The 18924-nt window shown below is 49.5% G+C and overlaps 1 protein-coding gene across 1 annotated transcript; it reads right to left on the bottom strand.

The window, feature by feature from the left end:
* Positions 1 to 11660: 11660 nt before the first annotated feature.
* On the bottom strand, positions 11661 to 14771 carry PROX2 (prospero homeobox 2). The gene is made up of 4 exons (XM_033008581.2): positions 13227 to 14771; positions 12576 to 12680; positions 11941 to 12135; positions 11661 to 11846 (listed from the first exon to the last, which is right to left on the bottom strand). The coding sequence occupies exons 1-4, from the start codon at positions 14769 to 14771 to the stop codon at positions 11661 to 11663; spliced, it is 2031 nt and encodes a 676-aa protein (XP_032864472.1).
* Between the last annotated feature and the right edge of the window lie 4153 nt (positions 14772 to 18924).

An 18924-nucleotide genomic window follows, 5' to 3' on the forward strand; every position in this document is an offset into this window, starting at 1 on the left:
ATCCCTACCGTTTTTTGCCTGCAGGTCAAACATAGAGTTGAGCAAGCTGATTTAGAAAGCAGTTTGTCTCAAAAAAGTCTGTTAAGGGCGATTTGAAAGTATTTCTTAATTCCCTTTAAATGCACAAGCCAATAACAGATTACATGTAAATTGAAACATTGCCCCGCCAAAAATAGAAGCATCTTTCAAAATATAAGATTTCTTCTGTTTAAGTCTTGTGGTATGTTACTTTTTCTTCTCTGGGGATTAGCACAGAAAGGGAACAGAGCTGCAGTTCTTCCCTGCTTCAGAGTGTAAATGGCCTTAAAATGCAAAAAACTAGATATTTGTTTTGACAGGTAGGTAATACAGACAATTATTTTAATTTGGCACTACATCATATGTGGATGACAAGATATCTTGAAAAGCATTTTATTCTGTTTTGGTAAGTCTGATGCAGTTTAGTAATAAAAGTTTTGCTTGACCACTGTTGCTGATCCAAGTACTAGCCTTTGTACTTGTGGCTTCTGGTTTTTGAGAATACTGTACTACTGTTTGAAGCACAGAAAACACAGCTTTGCTGACAAACACCTACACTGTTACAATTTACTAATCTGTGGATGCTCAAATTCTTGTGCAAGCAAGGAGTCTCTACTTCTATTCTTTGAGGTGTTTGTTTGATCTGAGGTTGCCAAATGCTTTTATTTGAAGAAGACGTGAACAGATTAATGTGTCTGGTAGCAGATCTCATTGTACTCTTCAAAGTCACACAGAAGTCAAGATTTTTCAAGTAATGACAACCAGATGGCACTAAAGCTTTGATTTCATGTTAGGAATAAATTGGAAGGGAGGGAGGGAAGTTTGAAATTGTTTCCACTATAATTAAATTCTTGTGGTTTCATATTGCCCAATACAGTTCTAAACCACTAACTTTGACTTCATGAAAGAAAAAGACACCACTTTTCCATGGAAAAAATTTCAGTGGATTAACATTGCACTATTGCGTGGAGTATCCCTTGCAGTCCATAGTCAAGATTTTTGCGCTCCATTGAACCTACATGCTGCATAAATATGGAACAAGATCTTTCTTCTGCCTTAAGGAGAGGCACCAAAATGAAATGGTCTTTTTATATTCTGCTAAAAAGCTTGACAACTGCTGACATCTAATGGAAAATGGGATTTAACTTGCTAGTAGCTGCTTTTGGATTGTAGTGTCTTTAAATGTATTGTAGCAAGAAATAATGCTTCTGAAGCCTTCCAAGGTTTCTTATTGAAGCTTTTGCTTTTTTCCTCTTGGAATAAAGAAAAACAAGGATAAATATCCAAACCAAAGAACTAAAGATACTTCAGATAGAAGAACCCACTAACTTCACTCTAGCAAAGAAATCTTAGAACTTCAGCTTGATCAGAGATGCTACTGAGATCTCTCATAAAGAAGCATACTGGAAGCTCTAATGTGAGCCGTTCAAACAGGTTTGCACAATGTATGATATGACTGCGGCACGTTTTGCAGTAGGTACTTTACAGTTAAGGAGGAATGTGAATACCCTTTTCCAAGGAGTTCATAATTTACATATTCCTTTATTAGGAATATAATGATTTGTCTCTCCTTTCCCTTCTCCCAGCAGGCAGAGAGAATCTGCTGTAAGGCTGGAGGGATGGCCCTAAAGTAAACTTGGTTATAAATTTCCTCATTTATACTTAAAAGTCCGTCTGTTATAGCCCCATTATAGTGTATGTGTCTCAGATGTAGCTTGAGAAGAATATTCAGATACCATTTAAGCAATTTATCTACAAATCTGCTGGGGAGAGACATGGTGAGTATGCTGCATTGCTAGTACTATGCTAACAGTGCACATCTGTACTTCTGCTTGAAGATGCACTTGGAGCAGAATAAAAATCTGACTGAAAAACTAGATTTACCTCAGTAAAACCTGAAGTGACTGTTTCGCCTTGGGTCAAATTGTCCAAATAATTTCTCTCTCAAAGGCTGTTCTCCACTACATACTCTGATGCAGAAGCATCTAGTGCAGTCAGAGTTTTGGAGATGAGTTCCTCAACAGTGTCTGTTACAGCTGAGCAATATTGTAGAGATTGTCTTTCTGAAGGGAGTATTGCAAAATTTCTTCACTCAGACATTTCTTCTCAATGTCTGACCTTTTTGGTGCTAAGTTCTGTAAATAGAAAATACGGGTGCTGTGTTCTTGTTCATGGACAGTTGTTTACTATTGCTAGTGAAACAGTGTCAGAAATACACATTACTTACAAAGCTGCACAACTGATGTGAGGTCCAGGGTTGGTAATGAGGTGACTACATTTTTGCAGAAGTGTAATTTATGTAATTTCTTCATCTGGGTGTTTTTATTCACAAAGGGATTGATTTAAAATGTCATTGCCTTGGAAAGTACTTTCTGCAGCAGTTCCATATCAGTCTCTTATTTAGACGAATGCTTTAGGTTGAGACTTTGGTATGTTAGTTCTTCCAGTTTAGGAGATTAACCTTTCCAAGACAAAGACATACCTCGTCTAGTAGGCATTGGTTTTCATTTTCTGGACTGTTGTGGCATTTCCTTTTATCTTAATTTGTCCTTGGCTGCATGCATCAAGATGAGGGAAACCTGTTTTCAGCAGTGGAAGCTACTTGTTAGCCTCTATGTACAGGAGAGACAAATAATGTACTTCTCTCCTTGTGACAATTAACCTAATTGGGCATCTTTTTTTCTACATTTTCTAGCACACATCATAAACAAGTGTGTAATGCACCTCATACGTATATTATATAAAACTTAAATAAATGCACGATGCTGAAATGTTTCCTATACATTCAGTCCTCTAGCTGGATTAGTCCAGTCCAGCAGGGATTTAAGACCTCTGTGTGGCCTCCAGAGCCTTCTGCACTACTGTTTTTCAAGTTTCAGTCTTTGATGTGATTTTTTTTTTTTCTCTGTGTTTGTGTCAAGTTGTGTAGATCTGGTGAGTACAGAGTACAATATAGCTGAACGTACAGATGGAGTCTGTGTATTGTAGAAACAATGTTAACTTTCTGCAATATGTAGGTTGCTTGCCTTTTTTTTTTTTTTTTTTTTTAGTATTACTGGTTTCATTCTTCCCTACTTGTGATACACTAGCTGTGGAGAAGGGAGACCTCTGGAAATAATGGTGCTAAAATTGCATTGAGTTTAAAGTCAACATTATTAAAGTATTTTACAAATATGCACCTGGTCAGCATCATCCCTGGCAAAGAGTATATAAGTTAGCAGCAAAATCAAGACTGGACATTACTCTGGGGAATTTTGAAAGGTACAAAAGGGTAGAAATACATTGCAAAAAATTAAGAATTGGAATTCAGCATTCAATGTCAGATTCCTTTTTTTTTTTCTCCCTGACTTTCTAACTATGATAAAAGACAAAGGTTTTGAAAATAGGATAATATGTAAAATGCTGCTTTTGGTGATCCTGGGGAAAAGAATGCTCAGTAGCAATTAGGCACCACTTGTTGACTTCTACTACTGTCAACTGGGATTTTTTTGTGGTTGTTTGGCTGTGGTTTTTTTGCTGATGTCATTGTCATGGAGTTTGGTTTATTTTAAGAGCAGCTTTGCCTTTGGAAGCAGCATCCTACCTCCAGCAGCATCACTGACATGTTGCCCTTGAACCCTATGCACACAGGGATTCCGTCCTGCGCCCGGGAAGCGTCCGAGCCAAGCTCTGAACGGTTAATGTGGAGCAGATAAGCCCTGTTACCAGAGGGGGAATGGCACAAAGATGCATGTCTTCAGTGATGCTTCTCAGAAATCAGCTTATAACTTCTCATAGACTAATTAACTTGATTCCTGTCTAGGGTTTTACCCTCATGACTCAGTCCTCTTCCATTTTGCAGATGAACTGGGGGATGCTACATCTTAATGTGGGATGGTGGATGAATCACTTGTAATTTTGAACTTGTGTTCATTCTCTGTGGATTTATGTGCTGGGGCACACTGAATGTCTGAAGCTATGCTGTGATCATATGTATTGATAACATACCCGTGTGCTAAATCTTAACAGTGCAGAACTGAGTTGTCATGGCAGGGGGTTTTCCCAATACTACAGTTCTGTTTAAATGTCTTACAGGGAAAACAGACATTGGAGAGGTGTCTGCATAAAACCTTCCTCCCTATTAATCTCAGTGCTCCTGTATTTCTTCCAGGATTTAGGGCTATTGTATTTGTAACACCATATTTACCTTGTCATTACTCCATTACTTATGGATTTCTGTTTACACCTGCATGATATCTGAGTTACATTTACAATACTTGTATTTATCCTTTCCACCTTCCTCTCCCCCAGCTCTCTTAATTGCTATTTTCTACGTCTGAGAATCCTTTCTCAACTTTAGCTTCCAGTGTGCACTGTTGTGTTTTGGGCATGGTGCTCTTTGTGGTTTATTTCCTGTGGAAAAAGCCACTGAATGCTTGCAAACACATGGCCATTCAATAATATACTGAATAAAGACAACTGAACTGGTGCCAGAAGGCTCATAGAAGAAGCTTTGTGAGATGGTGAACTGAGTTTTGCAAACTGCTGAACTAGCAAGATCCTTGGATCACTGGAGCATGTCGCAGGGATGATGCAAGGGCCAGTAAATTTTTCTGAAAAGACTTTTGGGACATTACATGTTGCTTTCAGGTGATGTCAGTGCTGTGCTCCCAAGCAATGCCTTCCACACTGGTTCAAGCGTCGTTTGCAAAGAGGAGCTGCTCTCAAAGGATGGCTGCTTCCACTGGTTGCCAGAGAACAACCTCTGTGGTTGACATAACAGATCATACAGTAGTGTTAAGAGAGGTAAGATTATCTGATGGTGACTTCCAGTCTACTGGATGACTGAGGCCTTAGTATTCTTTATTTGTTAAGAAACACATCTTGAGAATTGAAGTTTGGGCATTTCCACATAAGTGTTGGCCTGTGGCTCGTGCCACAGACAAAAGCTAAACTTGCTTTTGCATAGCCAGTAGATTTGGGGGCATGTGGTCACAGATGGTGGTGTGGTGATCTGAGTAAATCAATACCATGAGGAGATGGTGGGCTTTGCTACGAGTGTATTGATGCAGGCAGACCATAGGCTGTTAGCAGGGAACAGGACGGCCGGTGGTGTTCCCAGGTGTGTAAAGGGAAGAAATTGCTACCTTTTTGTTTTAAATACACAGTGCAGTTTTATGGAAGCAAGCTTACAACAACTCAGGAGAAAAAGGATTCTGTAGTTTTGTCTCAACTATTCAAGAGTTCACGTGGCAACAAGTTGTTTGGCACCAAACAGATGCTCTGTTGCAGCCTTCCCCACAGTAGCTGCTCAAGAAACACAGGTCCAAAGATAATTCCTTCCAGCATGAAGTGGCCCCTTCTAAAAAATGAAATGCAATCATTTTATGAGTAAGCCCAGGATCTACAAGAATTTTGCTTCCCTGATTGGTGTGACTGTCCAAATGCAGGAAGGATTGCTACCAGCATCCTGGTTACACTGCAGGTATGAGAAGATTCTTACACAAGCAAATCGTATACTGTAGTGTTAATGGACATGTCTCCAGTTCAGTGCTAACATATGGGTGAGTATAGTATTTGTCACTCCTTTACATTTCAAAAAATAAAGCTCCATCAAGTTCTTGAAACAGAACATTGGTCGCCACATCAAACGTTCCTGCTTTGGCTTGGCTCATTACAGACTTGGGAAGCCAAGATCCTGTGCCGACAGAGCGTCACTGACCGGACCATTACTGAGACCTTGTTTCCAACTTCCAGGTGCTCCCGGTTCCTGCGAAGGTTGCTCTGGTCTTTTGGATAACGTTGCTCATTAAAAGTCTAGTCTGAAACGAAGGTGAGATTGCTTTGAAGCTCAGGGGTTTGAAATAGCTACAGAATAAATGATCTGTTTGAAGTCATGGTGTGATGAAGAGGAACGCAGTGAAGGGCTTTACCCGAGCTGTGACAGCAGCCGTGACTCTGGGTGCTGCGCAGGGGCTTGTGCTCTACTCGGAGGTTATTTGAAGGGGCCGCTGCTGAGTAGAAAGCCCCTCGTGTTCTGTGCTTGCTTGGAAATGTCATGCTATGGGCAAAGCCTTCCACAAAAGAAACAACAAACTGAAAAATCTCTGGGCCAGCAGCTGTCAGAACTGAGAAGATAAGGCTTTGCTGCCGCTTGGCATAATGCTCACAGCTGCAGCCTGGGACATTTCTGAACATGAATAGATCATATTCTGATTTATAATGATTGCTCAAGAGAGGAGAGCACTGTGGCTTTTAAAAATACTGTTTCTACGGCATTATCTTTTTGTAACTGTAGCTACTATTCCTAAAGTGTTTTATTTTAAAATGGCCTTTATAATGGCCTTTGTATTTGTTTTTATTTGAACACGGGTTGCACTGCCAGTCATGGGGACTCAGTAGACACAGAGATGCGTAGGGCTGGCCTCACTTCCCTTGAGCATGAATTCATGGTGGTTTCAAAAGTTGTCCATATTTCTACTATTTCTTACAGACCTGGAAATTAGAAATGGAAAACGACTACTTAAGCTGTTGCATACTCTGTGCTCGCTCTCTGAGAACCAATTGAAGATGGGTTTTATATAGAGATGTATAGATATGTATATACACATATATGTTGTCAGGTACTTCGCTTAGTTTTTTAAAATAATACAAAGTATTTTTTTATCATTTCTGTTCTTTGTGTAAAGCTATGGATGATATATACGTGCTTTGGGAAATCCAGTAAAATATTTTCCTTGAAGTTTCAGGTTTTTTACTCTGTCTTGTACTTTTCATAATCCAAATTTTTCACTTCACCACTTGCTTTTAGCTGCTTATTTTCCATGGTTGTAGTAAAGCAAAAAGATTTATCTGCTCAAGTACAGGCTAGCACTTTTAAGAACAATCCTTGTTAATCTAGTAGAACAACTAGTGAGAAAGCAATAAAAGCCTGAGCAAGAAACACCAGCAGGGAAGCTGCCATGTTTGGCTCGTGCCAGTTGGACTTAATGCTGTGTCATTAAATGTTGCTTAGTAGGTAATGGGAAATAGCCACAGAAGGTGTCTATAGCACCTGTTTTATTGGAATAGCAAAACCGAGACCAGTGTTTGACCCTAATACACAAAATGAAAATTGCCTAGTGCTAAAAAACAAGTTGCTAAATTTGGGAAGCCTAGAGAAATACTGCAGAAGCTGACAGTGTCATTGCTTACTGTAAATATGCTGAAAGTAATCTCAAAAGGAGAAAATAGGAAATTTCTGAAAGTTTAGGTCTTTGTAATATTTTATAAGTTACCAAAAGTTGATCATGACCTGGGACTTCACCTACCATTCAGCAGTCTGTACAGTTCACTGAGAAGGAATTAATATATGAATATGGACTGTGTCATCACACATATTGAGTGTTGACGTATATCTGCTTTTCCTTGAGAGCCATGGCTTTACTTAAATGGCTGTTCTTGAGTATTCTAGATAAGGCCCACTTTTAAGAGTGGATTTACTAGTTTGGTATTTATCTGCGCACAGACACATGGCAGCCTGCCTCCCCTCCAAGGCGAGCATTACCACCAGCCAACCTGCTGGTTTTGGGTGGTGAAAGCAAGTCTGCACTCAGCTTCCAGCAGTGGCTGACTGTCCTCTCACTCCTTTGTGCACCCCTTGCTCAGACTGTCTCCCTCGAAAGCCCCTGGGTTACACGATGGCCTCCCTGTCACAGTGCTGGCCTGTGCTGCCCTGTCTGGGCAGAGCTTGCAGTGAGACATCTCCCTTCTCCACCCTGCTCACCTCTGCACCCAAGCCTTGGTGCTTGCACCTGAACCGCTGCAGGTGAGCTGGGAGCAGAGGAAGGGGGGTGTGGGGGGTGTGTCTTCTCCAGCTGAAAAGTGATGTTGGATCTCTCAGCTACGCTTGTACTGTTACCTGGATTAATCCGTCCTTCTCCTGCGTGTAATGGGACAGCAAATGTTGCTGAGATTTCTTGAGCACAGGCCACTGGCTCACCAGGGGTTGCTTACCTGGAGAGGGCTGCCCTGACGCCAAATATGCATGAGATGTGTATTTGAGGGAAGGTCCCTTTCAAGGAGATCTGCTTGAGCTGGGAACCTCCAGGGCTGGTTCAGTCACTGCAGACAGGTCCATAGCAGGAGTAAAGAAAAACCAGAGCTGTTTTATTGCTTGTCAGAGTTTTCCCCCGAGCTATTTTGGCACACAGGATGAACATTCACTAGGAATTTCTTCAAACCCTAATTAGCTGTATATGAGTAATACAGGCTCTTATGGTAAGTAATAACATAGATGAATATATAAGAGCTCTTGGGCCTCACCAGTTTAGTCAGTGTGGTCACATCTCCCTCTTTCGGCTGCTACAGGACCAGCCTGGAGGCGGGAAACTGATTTTTAGTGCTTAGCAGCCTTTGTGCTGTTTAGCTGGGTGGACTGGGTGCATTGCTGTGGTTGGGTTATGAATGTGATCGGAAATGTAGAAGAATAGCCCTGAGAAATTGTTCCCAGAGGATACAGTTACGGGTGGCTGTGGGCTTTTTGCATATACCACAGAAATTTGGATAGAGGGAAGGAAAGCTTTTTGTTTTGTTTAACGTGAAACTGAGTTCGCAGTAGGTCAGCGTGCTACCCTGCTTGCATCCTCAGGTAATTAGTGGGAAATGGTGATGCAGGAGCCCACCCAAGCCTGAGGGTCACAACCTCCCTGCTGCTTTCCCAGCCTCTCGCAGGAGCATGGGGCTGTGCTTCAGCGTTGCACAGCAGAACCTAGGTTCAACCCCCCTGGCTGTGGGCAGACAAGCACCCCCAGAGCAGGCAGCTGCACCCTAGGCTCCGCAGACAGGAGCTCTGCTTGCAGAGGGAGTGGGGAGTGACAAGAAGATGGGTGGATGCTCCCTCTGCATCCTTGACACCTCGGTGCTCTCTATCACACTTGGCTGAAGGTGGTCAGGGGGTTCCAAAGCTGCTGGGGAAGTTGCCAGGCAGACAAGTGTCCTGTGGTCTCATGTCCTTTGCAGAGTCTCTCTAGTTTTGGGTTTTTTGTTTGTTTGTTTGGTTTGGTTTTTCTTTTGTTTTGGGTTTTTTTTTGTGGTGGTGTTTTGTTTTTTTTTTTTTTTTCTTTCTTTATGTTGGATGGAAAATCTGCCTGGGTCAAAATTCAACCCATGGATACAAGTGGCAAGGCTTCATCACAGACAAAAGATAACTGACGTGAGATGCTGTTTGTTGTGGTCGTGCTAGTCCACATTTCACAAAAGCCAGTGTAAAACACAGCTCTGTAGTTCCCACTTCCTTGCAGTTATATGACAAACACTGGAACAAAAATTACTGCTCCAAATGCTGGGTCTAATCCTCTTCAATCTCTTAATTGGTTGGGTTAGAGTCTGCCTCCTTGGAGATACTCACAATCCATCTAGACATGGTCCTGGGCAACCTGCTCTTGGTGGCCCAGCTTGGGCCAGATGACCTTCAGAAGTACCGTTCAACCTCAGCCACTCTGTGACTCAGTGATTTGGGGCATTGCCTTGCCCTCAGCCCCCCTCCTGCCACTTTACTGACACCCACAAACCTGCATGTTAGCAGAGGAAGCAAGAAACTGCTCCCCCAGGGACTTGATGTAAAAGGGCTTTGTTCCAGCAGCGTATCTTCAGTAAACCTGTATCTTATGTCCACTGATTGCTTAGCTACAGCCAAAAGAATTTACTAACCCCTTAACTGACCCAGACCGTCATTTCCTTTTTCAGCAGCGTCGGTTTTGCCTACCCAATGCATTACTTAAGCTCTGAGGTAGTTACTGCCTGCAGAACAGCACCGTCCTGTCCCTCCTGGTGCCACCAGCAGCGCTGCTCAGATGCTGTACATTTGAGTCCTGCACCCGTAAGCTTTGGGATGTGACCCCGTCTGACCCCCCCTTGCTGATCCTCCTGACAAGTTGCACTTCAGAGCAGACTGACCCTGAGGCATTAGGGTGAGGGCGCAGATTTAAATGAGCATGTTGGTCAGTGGGGGCTACTCAGCCCCACAGCGATGCTGGCAGGAGGAGTAAGCCCTTTTGCTGCAGTGTTATTCTTTTCCCAACAAAAGGCAATAAATTCCCAGGGTAATGCTTTAGAGCAGAAGTTATCAAATAGGTCTCTAGGGAGGTAAAGGGGTAACTTAAACCATGCGTTTATTTAAAAATGGATCGAGTCAGTTTGGTATTGGGGTTGTAAAATATACAAATTTCAAGAAACGAACTTAAAAAACAAGCAGAAAATCTGGCTAGCTGCACTCACGATGAGGGGAACTACTGGAGACCCCATTCTGCCCTGATGTTACCACACGCTTCCTTACCCCCGCAGACACACTGCCTGTGGATCACCCTGTCCACTTGTCTGATTCTGGAGCTGTGAGTTTTCCTCTCCCGTGTCACTTGCTGTGCTCTAGTACCCAGCTGGCACCTTGCAGCACATCCAACATCATCTTGACCTCACAATCCTCTGCTCCCCGAGCATTTTGCACAGGAACATCGTTGCTCATTCACAGTTATGCATCACTGCCCTCCCAGAGCCCTCCTGCCATGCCTCTTCCAGGGCCTCTCTCCTCTTCATGGCCTTTCCATCCCGACCGCCACCTCTGCCAGGATGAGAGAGCCCTTAACACAAAACACTTTGCCACACACCATCAGGTGGAAAAGCAGCCACTGAGTCCTGGTCACAGGGAAAAGAAACCCTTGGGTTTACACCCCTATAGCAATGGGGCTGCAGGCATCAGGGCCCAGCTCCTCACCACTTTGTGTTAAAACCCACAGGGACTGATAGGGCCCAAATTATGTGCATCTCTTTTACCATGGGCAGGTTGTGGAGGTGAGATGTTTGGGGCGGTTTTGCCAGCAGAAGCATGGTGTAAGGGGATGCAGGTGGGTGTTTAACATGGCACTCTCCTCCTCAGTGATGGGCTGATGGGGCCTGGATGCACACCCTACTCTCCAGCATCCTGGGTGACACTGCTGGTGAGTGGTCCCTCCAGGGCTGCTTCCACCAGCACACACTCACCTGCTCGGCTGCAGCGTGCAGCTGCATGGGGGGCTCTTCCCAAACAGCACAAGGGAGGCAGGGCGGGAGTATTGTTCAGTCTGGCTACAACAAACTCTGTTTTTACGTCTCTCAGACAGGATCAGCTATCCCCATGGAGTGCTTGAAATGCTAGAATTCACTAGCTGTTTTCTTTGGACACTGGCGTGTTGTATTTGGACAGAAACAGGGGCGTGCTGTTGGACCGGGCACGTCCACTGGTCTGCTGCGCCAAGAAAACTTTGCCCGCTGCTAGGACCTCTGCCTGCCTTATAAACAGAAAGGCTGTTTGCCCTAATCTGTGGCCCTCTGGAGAAGAGAAGGAAGGCAGCTTGCCCAGGATCACAGGGAAAGCTGGGGCAGGGCCATTTCCCAGGCTCCAACCTGATGGCTTCATCTCTATCCCTCCCCTCCCAGGGTCTCCGGCAGGACCCCACCAGCTTTGAGCAGAGGAATAAAACACACAGCGTAAAATCCCAGAACCTAAGGCAAGTCATAGCCCTCACCCAAGGAACTGTCTTACAGGCCAGAGAGAAAATACTCAGAATAATGGATTCTGTACAGAGTGCCCATGAGGTGCTTAGCACACAGTGGCTGCACGCAGGACCTGGGGCTGCTTTCACAGGGACTCAGCTGCGGAGCAGCTCCTGGGAGCAGCCAGGGGCTTTGAACCCTTCCGGGATGTCGCTGTCCAGTTTGGAAATAATTTTGTAAATGGGTTTCTTCCAGGAGGGGTCGGCGTCCTTGCCCGCCCTGACAGCACTGAAGAACTCCTGCAGCGTCAGGCTGGTCACCTCCAGGAACCGGCCGGGCACCTGCGGCGAGACGGGCATCAGCCCACAGCACCACTAGGTCCCCTGCTCCCCTTCATCACCCCACCACCCCTGCTTGCCAGCTCCCCCTCCTCACCTCAAAGTCGTTCCCCTTGTTATAGTGCATGTTGAGGGCGCGGAAAAGCTCTGAGTCCCGGGAGACCCGAAGGGTGCCAGCATCCACGACGCCCTCCAGCAGGGCCTGCCGGGCAAACTTCTCCACCTGGATGTAGTAAAACTCACGGAAGTTGCTGAACCACTTGATGAGCTGGGAGGTGATGCAGCGGCTGAACTGCCAGCGGGGAGAGTGGAAGGACAGGCGTTACGCTGGCTTGGAGCCCCCAAACCCATGAGCCCTGTCCCCAAACCCAGCCCTGCCCTCAGGGGTGCAAAAGCACCAGCCAGCACTGTGACATGGGGGTGTCTGTGGTGCCTCTCCCTGCTGAGATTTGGATCTCGGTCACCGTGTAGTAGGGAGGCCCATTCGTGATGTGCTTTAATCCCAACACCTTAATTGCAGAGAGCAAAGACCTGGCAGCCCAGGTCTGCCGCAGCCCTGAGCACCCACTCCGCGGCAGCCCATGCTGAAGTGGGTGCCATCCCGCTGCTCCTGCCAGTGAGGTGGGGGAACATGAGAGCACCCCCTTCCCCGTGGTTGCCCAGTGAGGCGGGCTGAGTGCCACGCCGCACAGGAGCCCTGCCCAGCACCAGCACTGGCTGCTGCCATTTTACCTGCACGTCGAGGAAGTAGGTCTTCAGCAGAGTGGAGCTGGGGTAGCGGGTGAAGAAAAACATCAGCTTGGCCTTCTTCAGGTGGCCAGGGGTCAGCGCCTCCTGCATCTGCCCTGGGGTCAAGGAAAGCCTGCACACAGCAGCCCGACGGGCTCAGTGCGTCCCTGAGCAGTGGCCCTGGCACGCACATGCCTGGTGCCCACAATAACCCCTCCCCATGGCCTGGCAGCAGGGGGTTCGTCCCCGGCTTGGCAGTCATTGTTTTTTCCTTTCGGCATCCCCAGGGAAGCTGCTGCTCCCCACGGCACTTCCCAGGCCAGTGGGAACAGGGATTTCCAGGAGACCCTGTTCCTGGCATAGGATGACGGGACAGCCAACATGGCCTAAGAGCAGGCTTGGGAGCTCCTGTCTTCTACCCCCAGATACGCTACAGCATCTAACCAATGCTGAGGAGCAGCAGTGCCTCTCCATGGTTCAGGACCCCTTTCCTGCCCACTCCTTTTTAACCCCCTGTGGAGCAGCAGGGACCCTGGCCCTGTGGAGAGAGGCAGGGGCTGTGCTGTGGGTCTGGAGGACAAGGGGAGCACAGCCAAGCCCAGAGACCTCTAGCTCCAGCTGAGCCCAGGAACCCCTCTATCTGCCTCCAAAGGATATATGGGTGGAGGCGAAGGGTGCCTCGTCCATCGCAGCCTGCAGCTCCCCGCAGCCATCCCTGCCAGCCGGCAGCAGCGCCAGGCTCTCCATCTCAGCAGGGCTCAGCGGCAGGGGATGCTGCTGCTGCTGTCTCATGACCGATGACCTCAGTTTGACAGCTCCCCAGTGCAAGTCAAGGGGCTCCAGAGGACCTCTCTCGGGAGCAGAGGGGCTCCCACAAGACCCGCTGCCCCAGAGGCCGTGCTGGCCATAGCCCAGCAGCTGGCTCAGCAGCTGGCTGTCCTGGACAGGAGCGGCCGAGCCCAGTGAATAACCCATGTTGGGTACCTGAGAGGGTTTTCTGACCCCCTTTGAACTGAAGGAGCTAGCATGAGAGCCTGGGCTCTTCCCCAACGCTCCTGACAGGGCCTCAGCCTGGGATGAGCCCAGTGAGTCCTGTGCGTTCATGGGAGATGGCTTAGCAAGTGGCTTTCTGCATTTCCCAGCAGTAAAATACTCTCTCCTGGCATCTGGCCCTTGCACCGGGAGGCTGCAGTGCTGCTGCAGGAGGTGGCTGGCTGCCTTAGGCCAGACAGTCTTCAGGACAGAGTCCACCACCCGGGACGTCACCCCAGCCAGCTCGTACTTCAGTGCCTGTGAGAGGACCCTCACTGCCGAGGGCAGGGCACCTGTGTCGCCTCTGTCCTCATCCTCCTCCGGCCCATGCACCTCCAGGACACTCTTCCAGAGAGGTGCTTTGCATGGGTCACTGGTGGCAGTGGCATTGTCCTTGTCCAGTCTGTCTCCAGGCTTTCTAGGCAGTGGATGCACTTTCTCAGCACCTTCCTGGGTTTGGGCAGCATCCCCAGCGTCACAGACCTGGGAGAACTTCTCCTGAAGCCACCTCAGCTGCTGCTCTAAAAAGCAGAGCTGCTCCTTCAGCTGCTGGTAGCCATTGGCATGGGGGCTGCCCCCCACAAGGGTCACTCGCCTGGCCACCCCTGTGCCCTGCTGGGGTACTCTTGGCTTCCTCTTGCTCTCCCGGGCCATCTCGCCACCCTGCTCCCTTTCATGCCCAAAAGCTGCCTCCAGGCTGGTGCCAAATGCCTGAGGGGTTGGTGGGAGGCTCATGCCTTGGATGATGCTCTCCACCCTGGCCCGCTTGGCTTGTAGGTGCTGGTCCGAGAGCTGGTCCCTGTCGCCAGCACAGGGCATGGGAGCTGGGGCACAGGTTCTGGGAAAAGCCAGGAGGGCTTGCGCTCCTTCTCCAGTAGATGCACCACACTCATAGTCCTGAGGCAGGGCCACTGCCTGGGAGGAGAGGAAAAGGACGGCGGGATCCAGGCTCCTGCCAACCACCGGGTGGCTGAGGAGCTGTGATATCAGGGACGCACTGGCAGAAGGCAAGAGGGAGTCAGTCTGGAAACAGGGCTCCGACTTCAGCCCCTGGCTGTGCCCTGAAGTGGCACAGTCTCTGTCCTGCTCAGAGCCCGTCCTGCCATCCATCGTCTCTTCTGCCTGCCTGGACCTTGGAGAGACAACCCTCAGCTGGTTGGGGATCATTTCCAGTGACAGACTGGCAGGCTTCCCAGGTGTTTGATGTTTCAGCCTGCTAGAAATGTGGAGCTGAAGAAAGAGCAAGAAACATCAGTGGGCAGGACCTCATACAGCAGCTCTCTGTGCCTGTGGCCAGAGATTTTTTCCTCCCAGATTTCCAAGGCATTCCTGATCCCCTGCAGAATCTATTCCACCAGGGAATGACCCAGGCAGAAACCTCCAGGCACTGCCAAACCCATGAGCAGGCTGCCTGGTGTGTTGCATGACAGCAGCAACACCCTGGGCACTGTCACAGCTCCCACCTACCAGCCAGGCACCCATCATGCCCAGAGTACATTTCGCACGGTCTGGGACACGGGTGTGCCCAGCAGCATGGACTTCCCACATCACCAGCTGTGCTCGCACTGGAGGCATTTGGGGAAACTCCCCTCTGGGCTCATGGACTCAGGTACAAGGGTGGTGAGCACCAGACTTAGCCCTCTGCCAGGTACACCTGGGCAAAGGTGGTTTTGTGTGCTCCCAGGTGCTGACAGAGCAGAGGGACAGCAGCTACATCCCTGCTGAAGGCACTTGCGGCACGTAGCAGCTAGGCCAGGGCACGGCTGCTCTTCTGCCTGCACCCAGCACCTGCCACCACAGCCCTGAGGGCACGGTGATGGGCGGCAGCACTGAGGGGCTGGGGTGGCACAAACAGGCTGGCGGAAAGGGGCACAGCGAGGGTGAAAGTGTGATGCGACCTGCTGCAAGTGGGACACATTGGGATGTTCAGGCTAACACAGCACGGGGCTCCTAAGCACTTGGGATAACACTGAATAAAAGGGATGGGGATGGAGATTACCAGGGAAGAGAAGAACTACTGAGCCAGCAGCCCCGGGCTTAAAATTTTCATGCTGATTCCAGGCAGGGATCCACCCCTTCCACTTGTTAGCTCGCTTGGACAGCTTAGCAAAAGAAGGTGCAAAACCTCATGTCCTGGACAATTACAGAGTAATCATCCCTGTGGGATGCTTCTTCCTGATCCATGTTACTTAGCAGTAGCTTTGCATCCCTGAAGTTGGACAGTTTATATCTTTTCCAGACATCATTAAAGTGTCTGAGATTCCTTTGCTATATCCAGAAATGTCTGATCATTTTCAACACTATCAGTATCCTGTCCCCGTGTCTGCTCCATGGCAAATCCCCCAGGCTAATGAGCAGTGTAGAAAACGTGTTTCTTCTCATTGCTTTTCAGCAGGTTGCCTTTCTTCAAACAGCCCTGTATCCCAGGCAGGTATCTGGGAGAGCTCTACCTTTTGCAGAGCTCTAGTCTTGTCGGACAAACCAAGTACTTTCTGGGTTGTCCGACACCACGTGTTGCTCTCCCACCTTGTCTCCCCACCCCTCCCGACCATTAAGGTTTCATTTCCCTAACAGTCTGTTGTGGAAGCATTCAAACTGCTCAGCTTACCTGTGGCCAGTGCAAGGCCAGGGTTCCAGCAGCTCGCAGCATCACCCCTCACCCTTGTATAACAAGTTTCACCAACACCTGCGGCCGGCTCTTAGCCCGCCAGCTGCTTCCAACAAAGCCATGCAGCAAATGCAATGAAGTTAGAGGTTTCATCCACCCTTAAGCCAGTCCTGCTACCTCACTCGGTTTGTTACAGAAACACCTTCTTTTGGCACTTGGTCACAATTTCTCACCTCCTCTGTGTTCAGCAGCAAGGTCAGGGAGCTTACCTGTCCCCTGCACCAAGGCTTCCCACCCCCAGAAGCCTGGGGTGATACACCCCTCGTAAGCATATCAACTCAGAGCTGGCAAGAAGCCCTCTACTTCCCTAAGGCTTCCAGCACTACCGTCTTTCTGCCAGAGATTTGGAGGTTGGGAGCAGAGCCTGCAGTCCCAGGCGATGGCAGCCTGCCATGGGTGGCCTCAGCTCCCGCCGCAGCCTCCTCAGCACTGCAGGACTGGGAGGTGCTGCCCCAAACAATCTGCTCCCGCTGATGCAGCCCTTTCCCCGCTGAGTTAGCAGACGTGTGCTTCGGTTCCTACTCTTACTACCAGCCTTCACCAGTACCACCTTCCAAAACACTAAAAAGCAGCCAAGGCTCCTCTTACCTGAAGAAAAAGACCAAGGAATGTAATGAAGACGCACAGAAGAGAAAGCAAGCACGTCGTCTCCAAAATGGGAGCCACCCCACATGAGCTCCCCAGGTGCTCAGTGGGAGAGCCGTACACAGAGCAGCCTGCCGTCCCTCCAGCACCGCAAATCCCCCCGCCGCCTCCCGCCCCGAGCCTTCCCCAGCCGCCACATCCCTCTGTCTTCAGCAAAAGGCCCCCGACCCGAGCTGCTCGCACCTTTCCGCCCCACTGACCTTGGCTCCAGGGGTACCGGGAGCGCAGCACCCCGCGGGCAGGAGTCCGGGGACTGTGGGATGCCACAGAGGCAGCGACAGCGAGACCTCTCGCTGCGCTTAGGTCCTTTAAAGAGGGAGTGGGGAGGCCAGAGGCAGCCAACCGGCTGGGAACGGCTTTGAATATGCAGATGGACACCCAGGAGGTCAGGTCCAGCGCCGGGGCCCAGCCACCTTCCCTGCCGCTCAGCGGTCTCCCAGGCTTGTAGCCCCTGGGGTCGGGCGTGCAAGGGCTGGTGCTGAGCTGCTGGCTGCTCAGGTGGGCGGAGGGCCAGATGAGAAATTCCCCCCTACAATTTGGCCTGGAAACCCCATCCAGGACGCAGGATGGTGAACCATTGGTGAGATGATGCAAGTACATGAGGCTAGAGGCAAGCAGCGCCACAGGCAAAGGAGAAGCCAGCCTGGAGCTCGGAGCGCTGCCCAGCTCCCACGGAAAGCACCCAGGCGTCTCCAACATCCCCTGCCAGGGGGATGTGGAGGCATTTTGGCTGGCCCGGAGGTCTGCGGTGTAGGAAGTGGCCAGGAAATGGAACAAGACAGTAAAAGCAGCAGCACCAAGTCTCTTGCTTATCGCGGAGTGCTTTAGAGACACTGCTGCAGCCAGGAGAGCCGACATCACTCTGAGCTGAGCACGCCCCAGGCTCAGGACAAACCTACCCGCCCCAGGGGTACATGTGGCTGAGACGCTTTGTGCAGGAGCTGTGAGGTGAGCGGACAAAGCCTTGTCATGCATGTCAATCCTGGGGCTTCATCTGCTTTGCCTCCACACGCTTACTGAACATGGCAACGTTTGGGGGATTCATTTGGTAGGCTGTGGTTAAAGGCAGTTGACATCAGGTGGTCTTGTACAAGTATATTAGCCCTCGAAAGACAGATCACAGAGAAATCCCTGGCAGAGAGCCTTTCTGCCTCAGTTGCCTTTTATTAAAGCAGTCAGCACATCCTCAATGCCTCAGAAACTATCCTCTGCTGATTACTATTCAACTTATTTGAAAATGATCCCAAGGATGTTCATTGAGAATTTATATTAGATGATTATTTTGAAGGCTGCAGTTTACTATTCATACATTATTAAGCAATAGCTACATTAAGGAGATGTGCATAACCTGGACTTGGCTCCTTGAGAGATGCCTGGCTGCCAGACAGCCTTTTATGACTATCCCAAGCTAACTCTCAGATTCTGCGAACGGGTTCCTTGGGTTTTCTTCCGACCAGTGGTTCCCCACTGGGAAGCAGCCAGAAAACAGAAGCTAGCCGGGGGATTCTCAAACATTTTCCACCCACGGACCAACACCGGGGGAAGGGGGTGTGCTCGTGGACTCGTTTGCCCGCTTGCCATGCTGAGACGCCCTCCTGGCCCATCTCTAGCCAGGCCACATCCCGCCGGCCGACGCTCGTGGCGACGCCATCCCACGGGAGCCCGACCCCCGTGATTTGTGCAGGGGAGCCGGCGGACCGCCGGTGCGGCCGTGCTGCAGCAGCCCGGGCGGTTCAGCGAGGAGCGGCGTGGAGCCAGCACCCTGCGGTAACACGGCGGCGCGTTCACACGCCAGGAACGGCGGCTGACGTAACTCGGAGGTAAGGTAACGGGTAAAACGGACGCCCCCGCGCCCGCTTGCGGCGGGGCCGGGCAGCGCGGGGCCCGACCCGCCCTTGCTGGGGGTCAACAGGCGGCTCCGGAGGTCTCCCTGCCCGCCCCCGTCCGCGATGGTGCCGCCCACCCAGGCCCGCTCCCCCCAGTTGCGGAGAGGTTGGTCCGGCCCTG

Source organism: Tyto alba, unplaced genomic scaffold, assembly GCF_018691265.1.
Source record: "Tyto alba isolate M040663 unplaced genomic scaffold, T.alba_DEE_v4.0 Super-Scaffold_18, whole genome shotgun sequence".
NCBI classification, from domain to species: Eukaryota; Metazoa; Chordata; class Aves; order Strigiformes; family Tytonidae; genus Tyto; species Tyto alba.

Coding starts and splice junctions, on each gene's coding strand:
- PROX2 (XM_033008581.2), bottom strand. CDS start 14,771: ATGATCCCCAACCAGCTGAGGGTTGTCTCTCCAAGGTCCAGGCAGGCA. Junction 12,136..12,575: donor CCTACTTCCTCGACGTGCAG/GTAAAATGGCAG, acceptor CCCCGCTGGCAG/TTCAGCCGCTGCATCACCTC. Junction 11,847..11,940: donor ACAAGGGGAACGACTTTGAG/GTGAGGAGGGGG, acceptor GTCTCGCCGCAG/GTGCCCGGCCGGTTCCTGGA.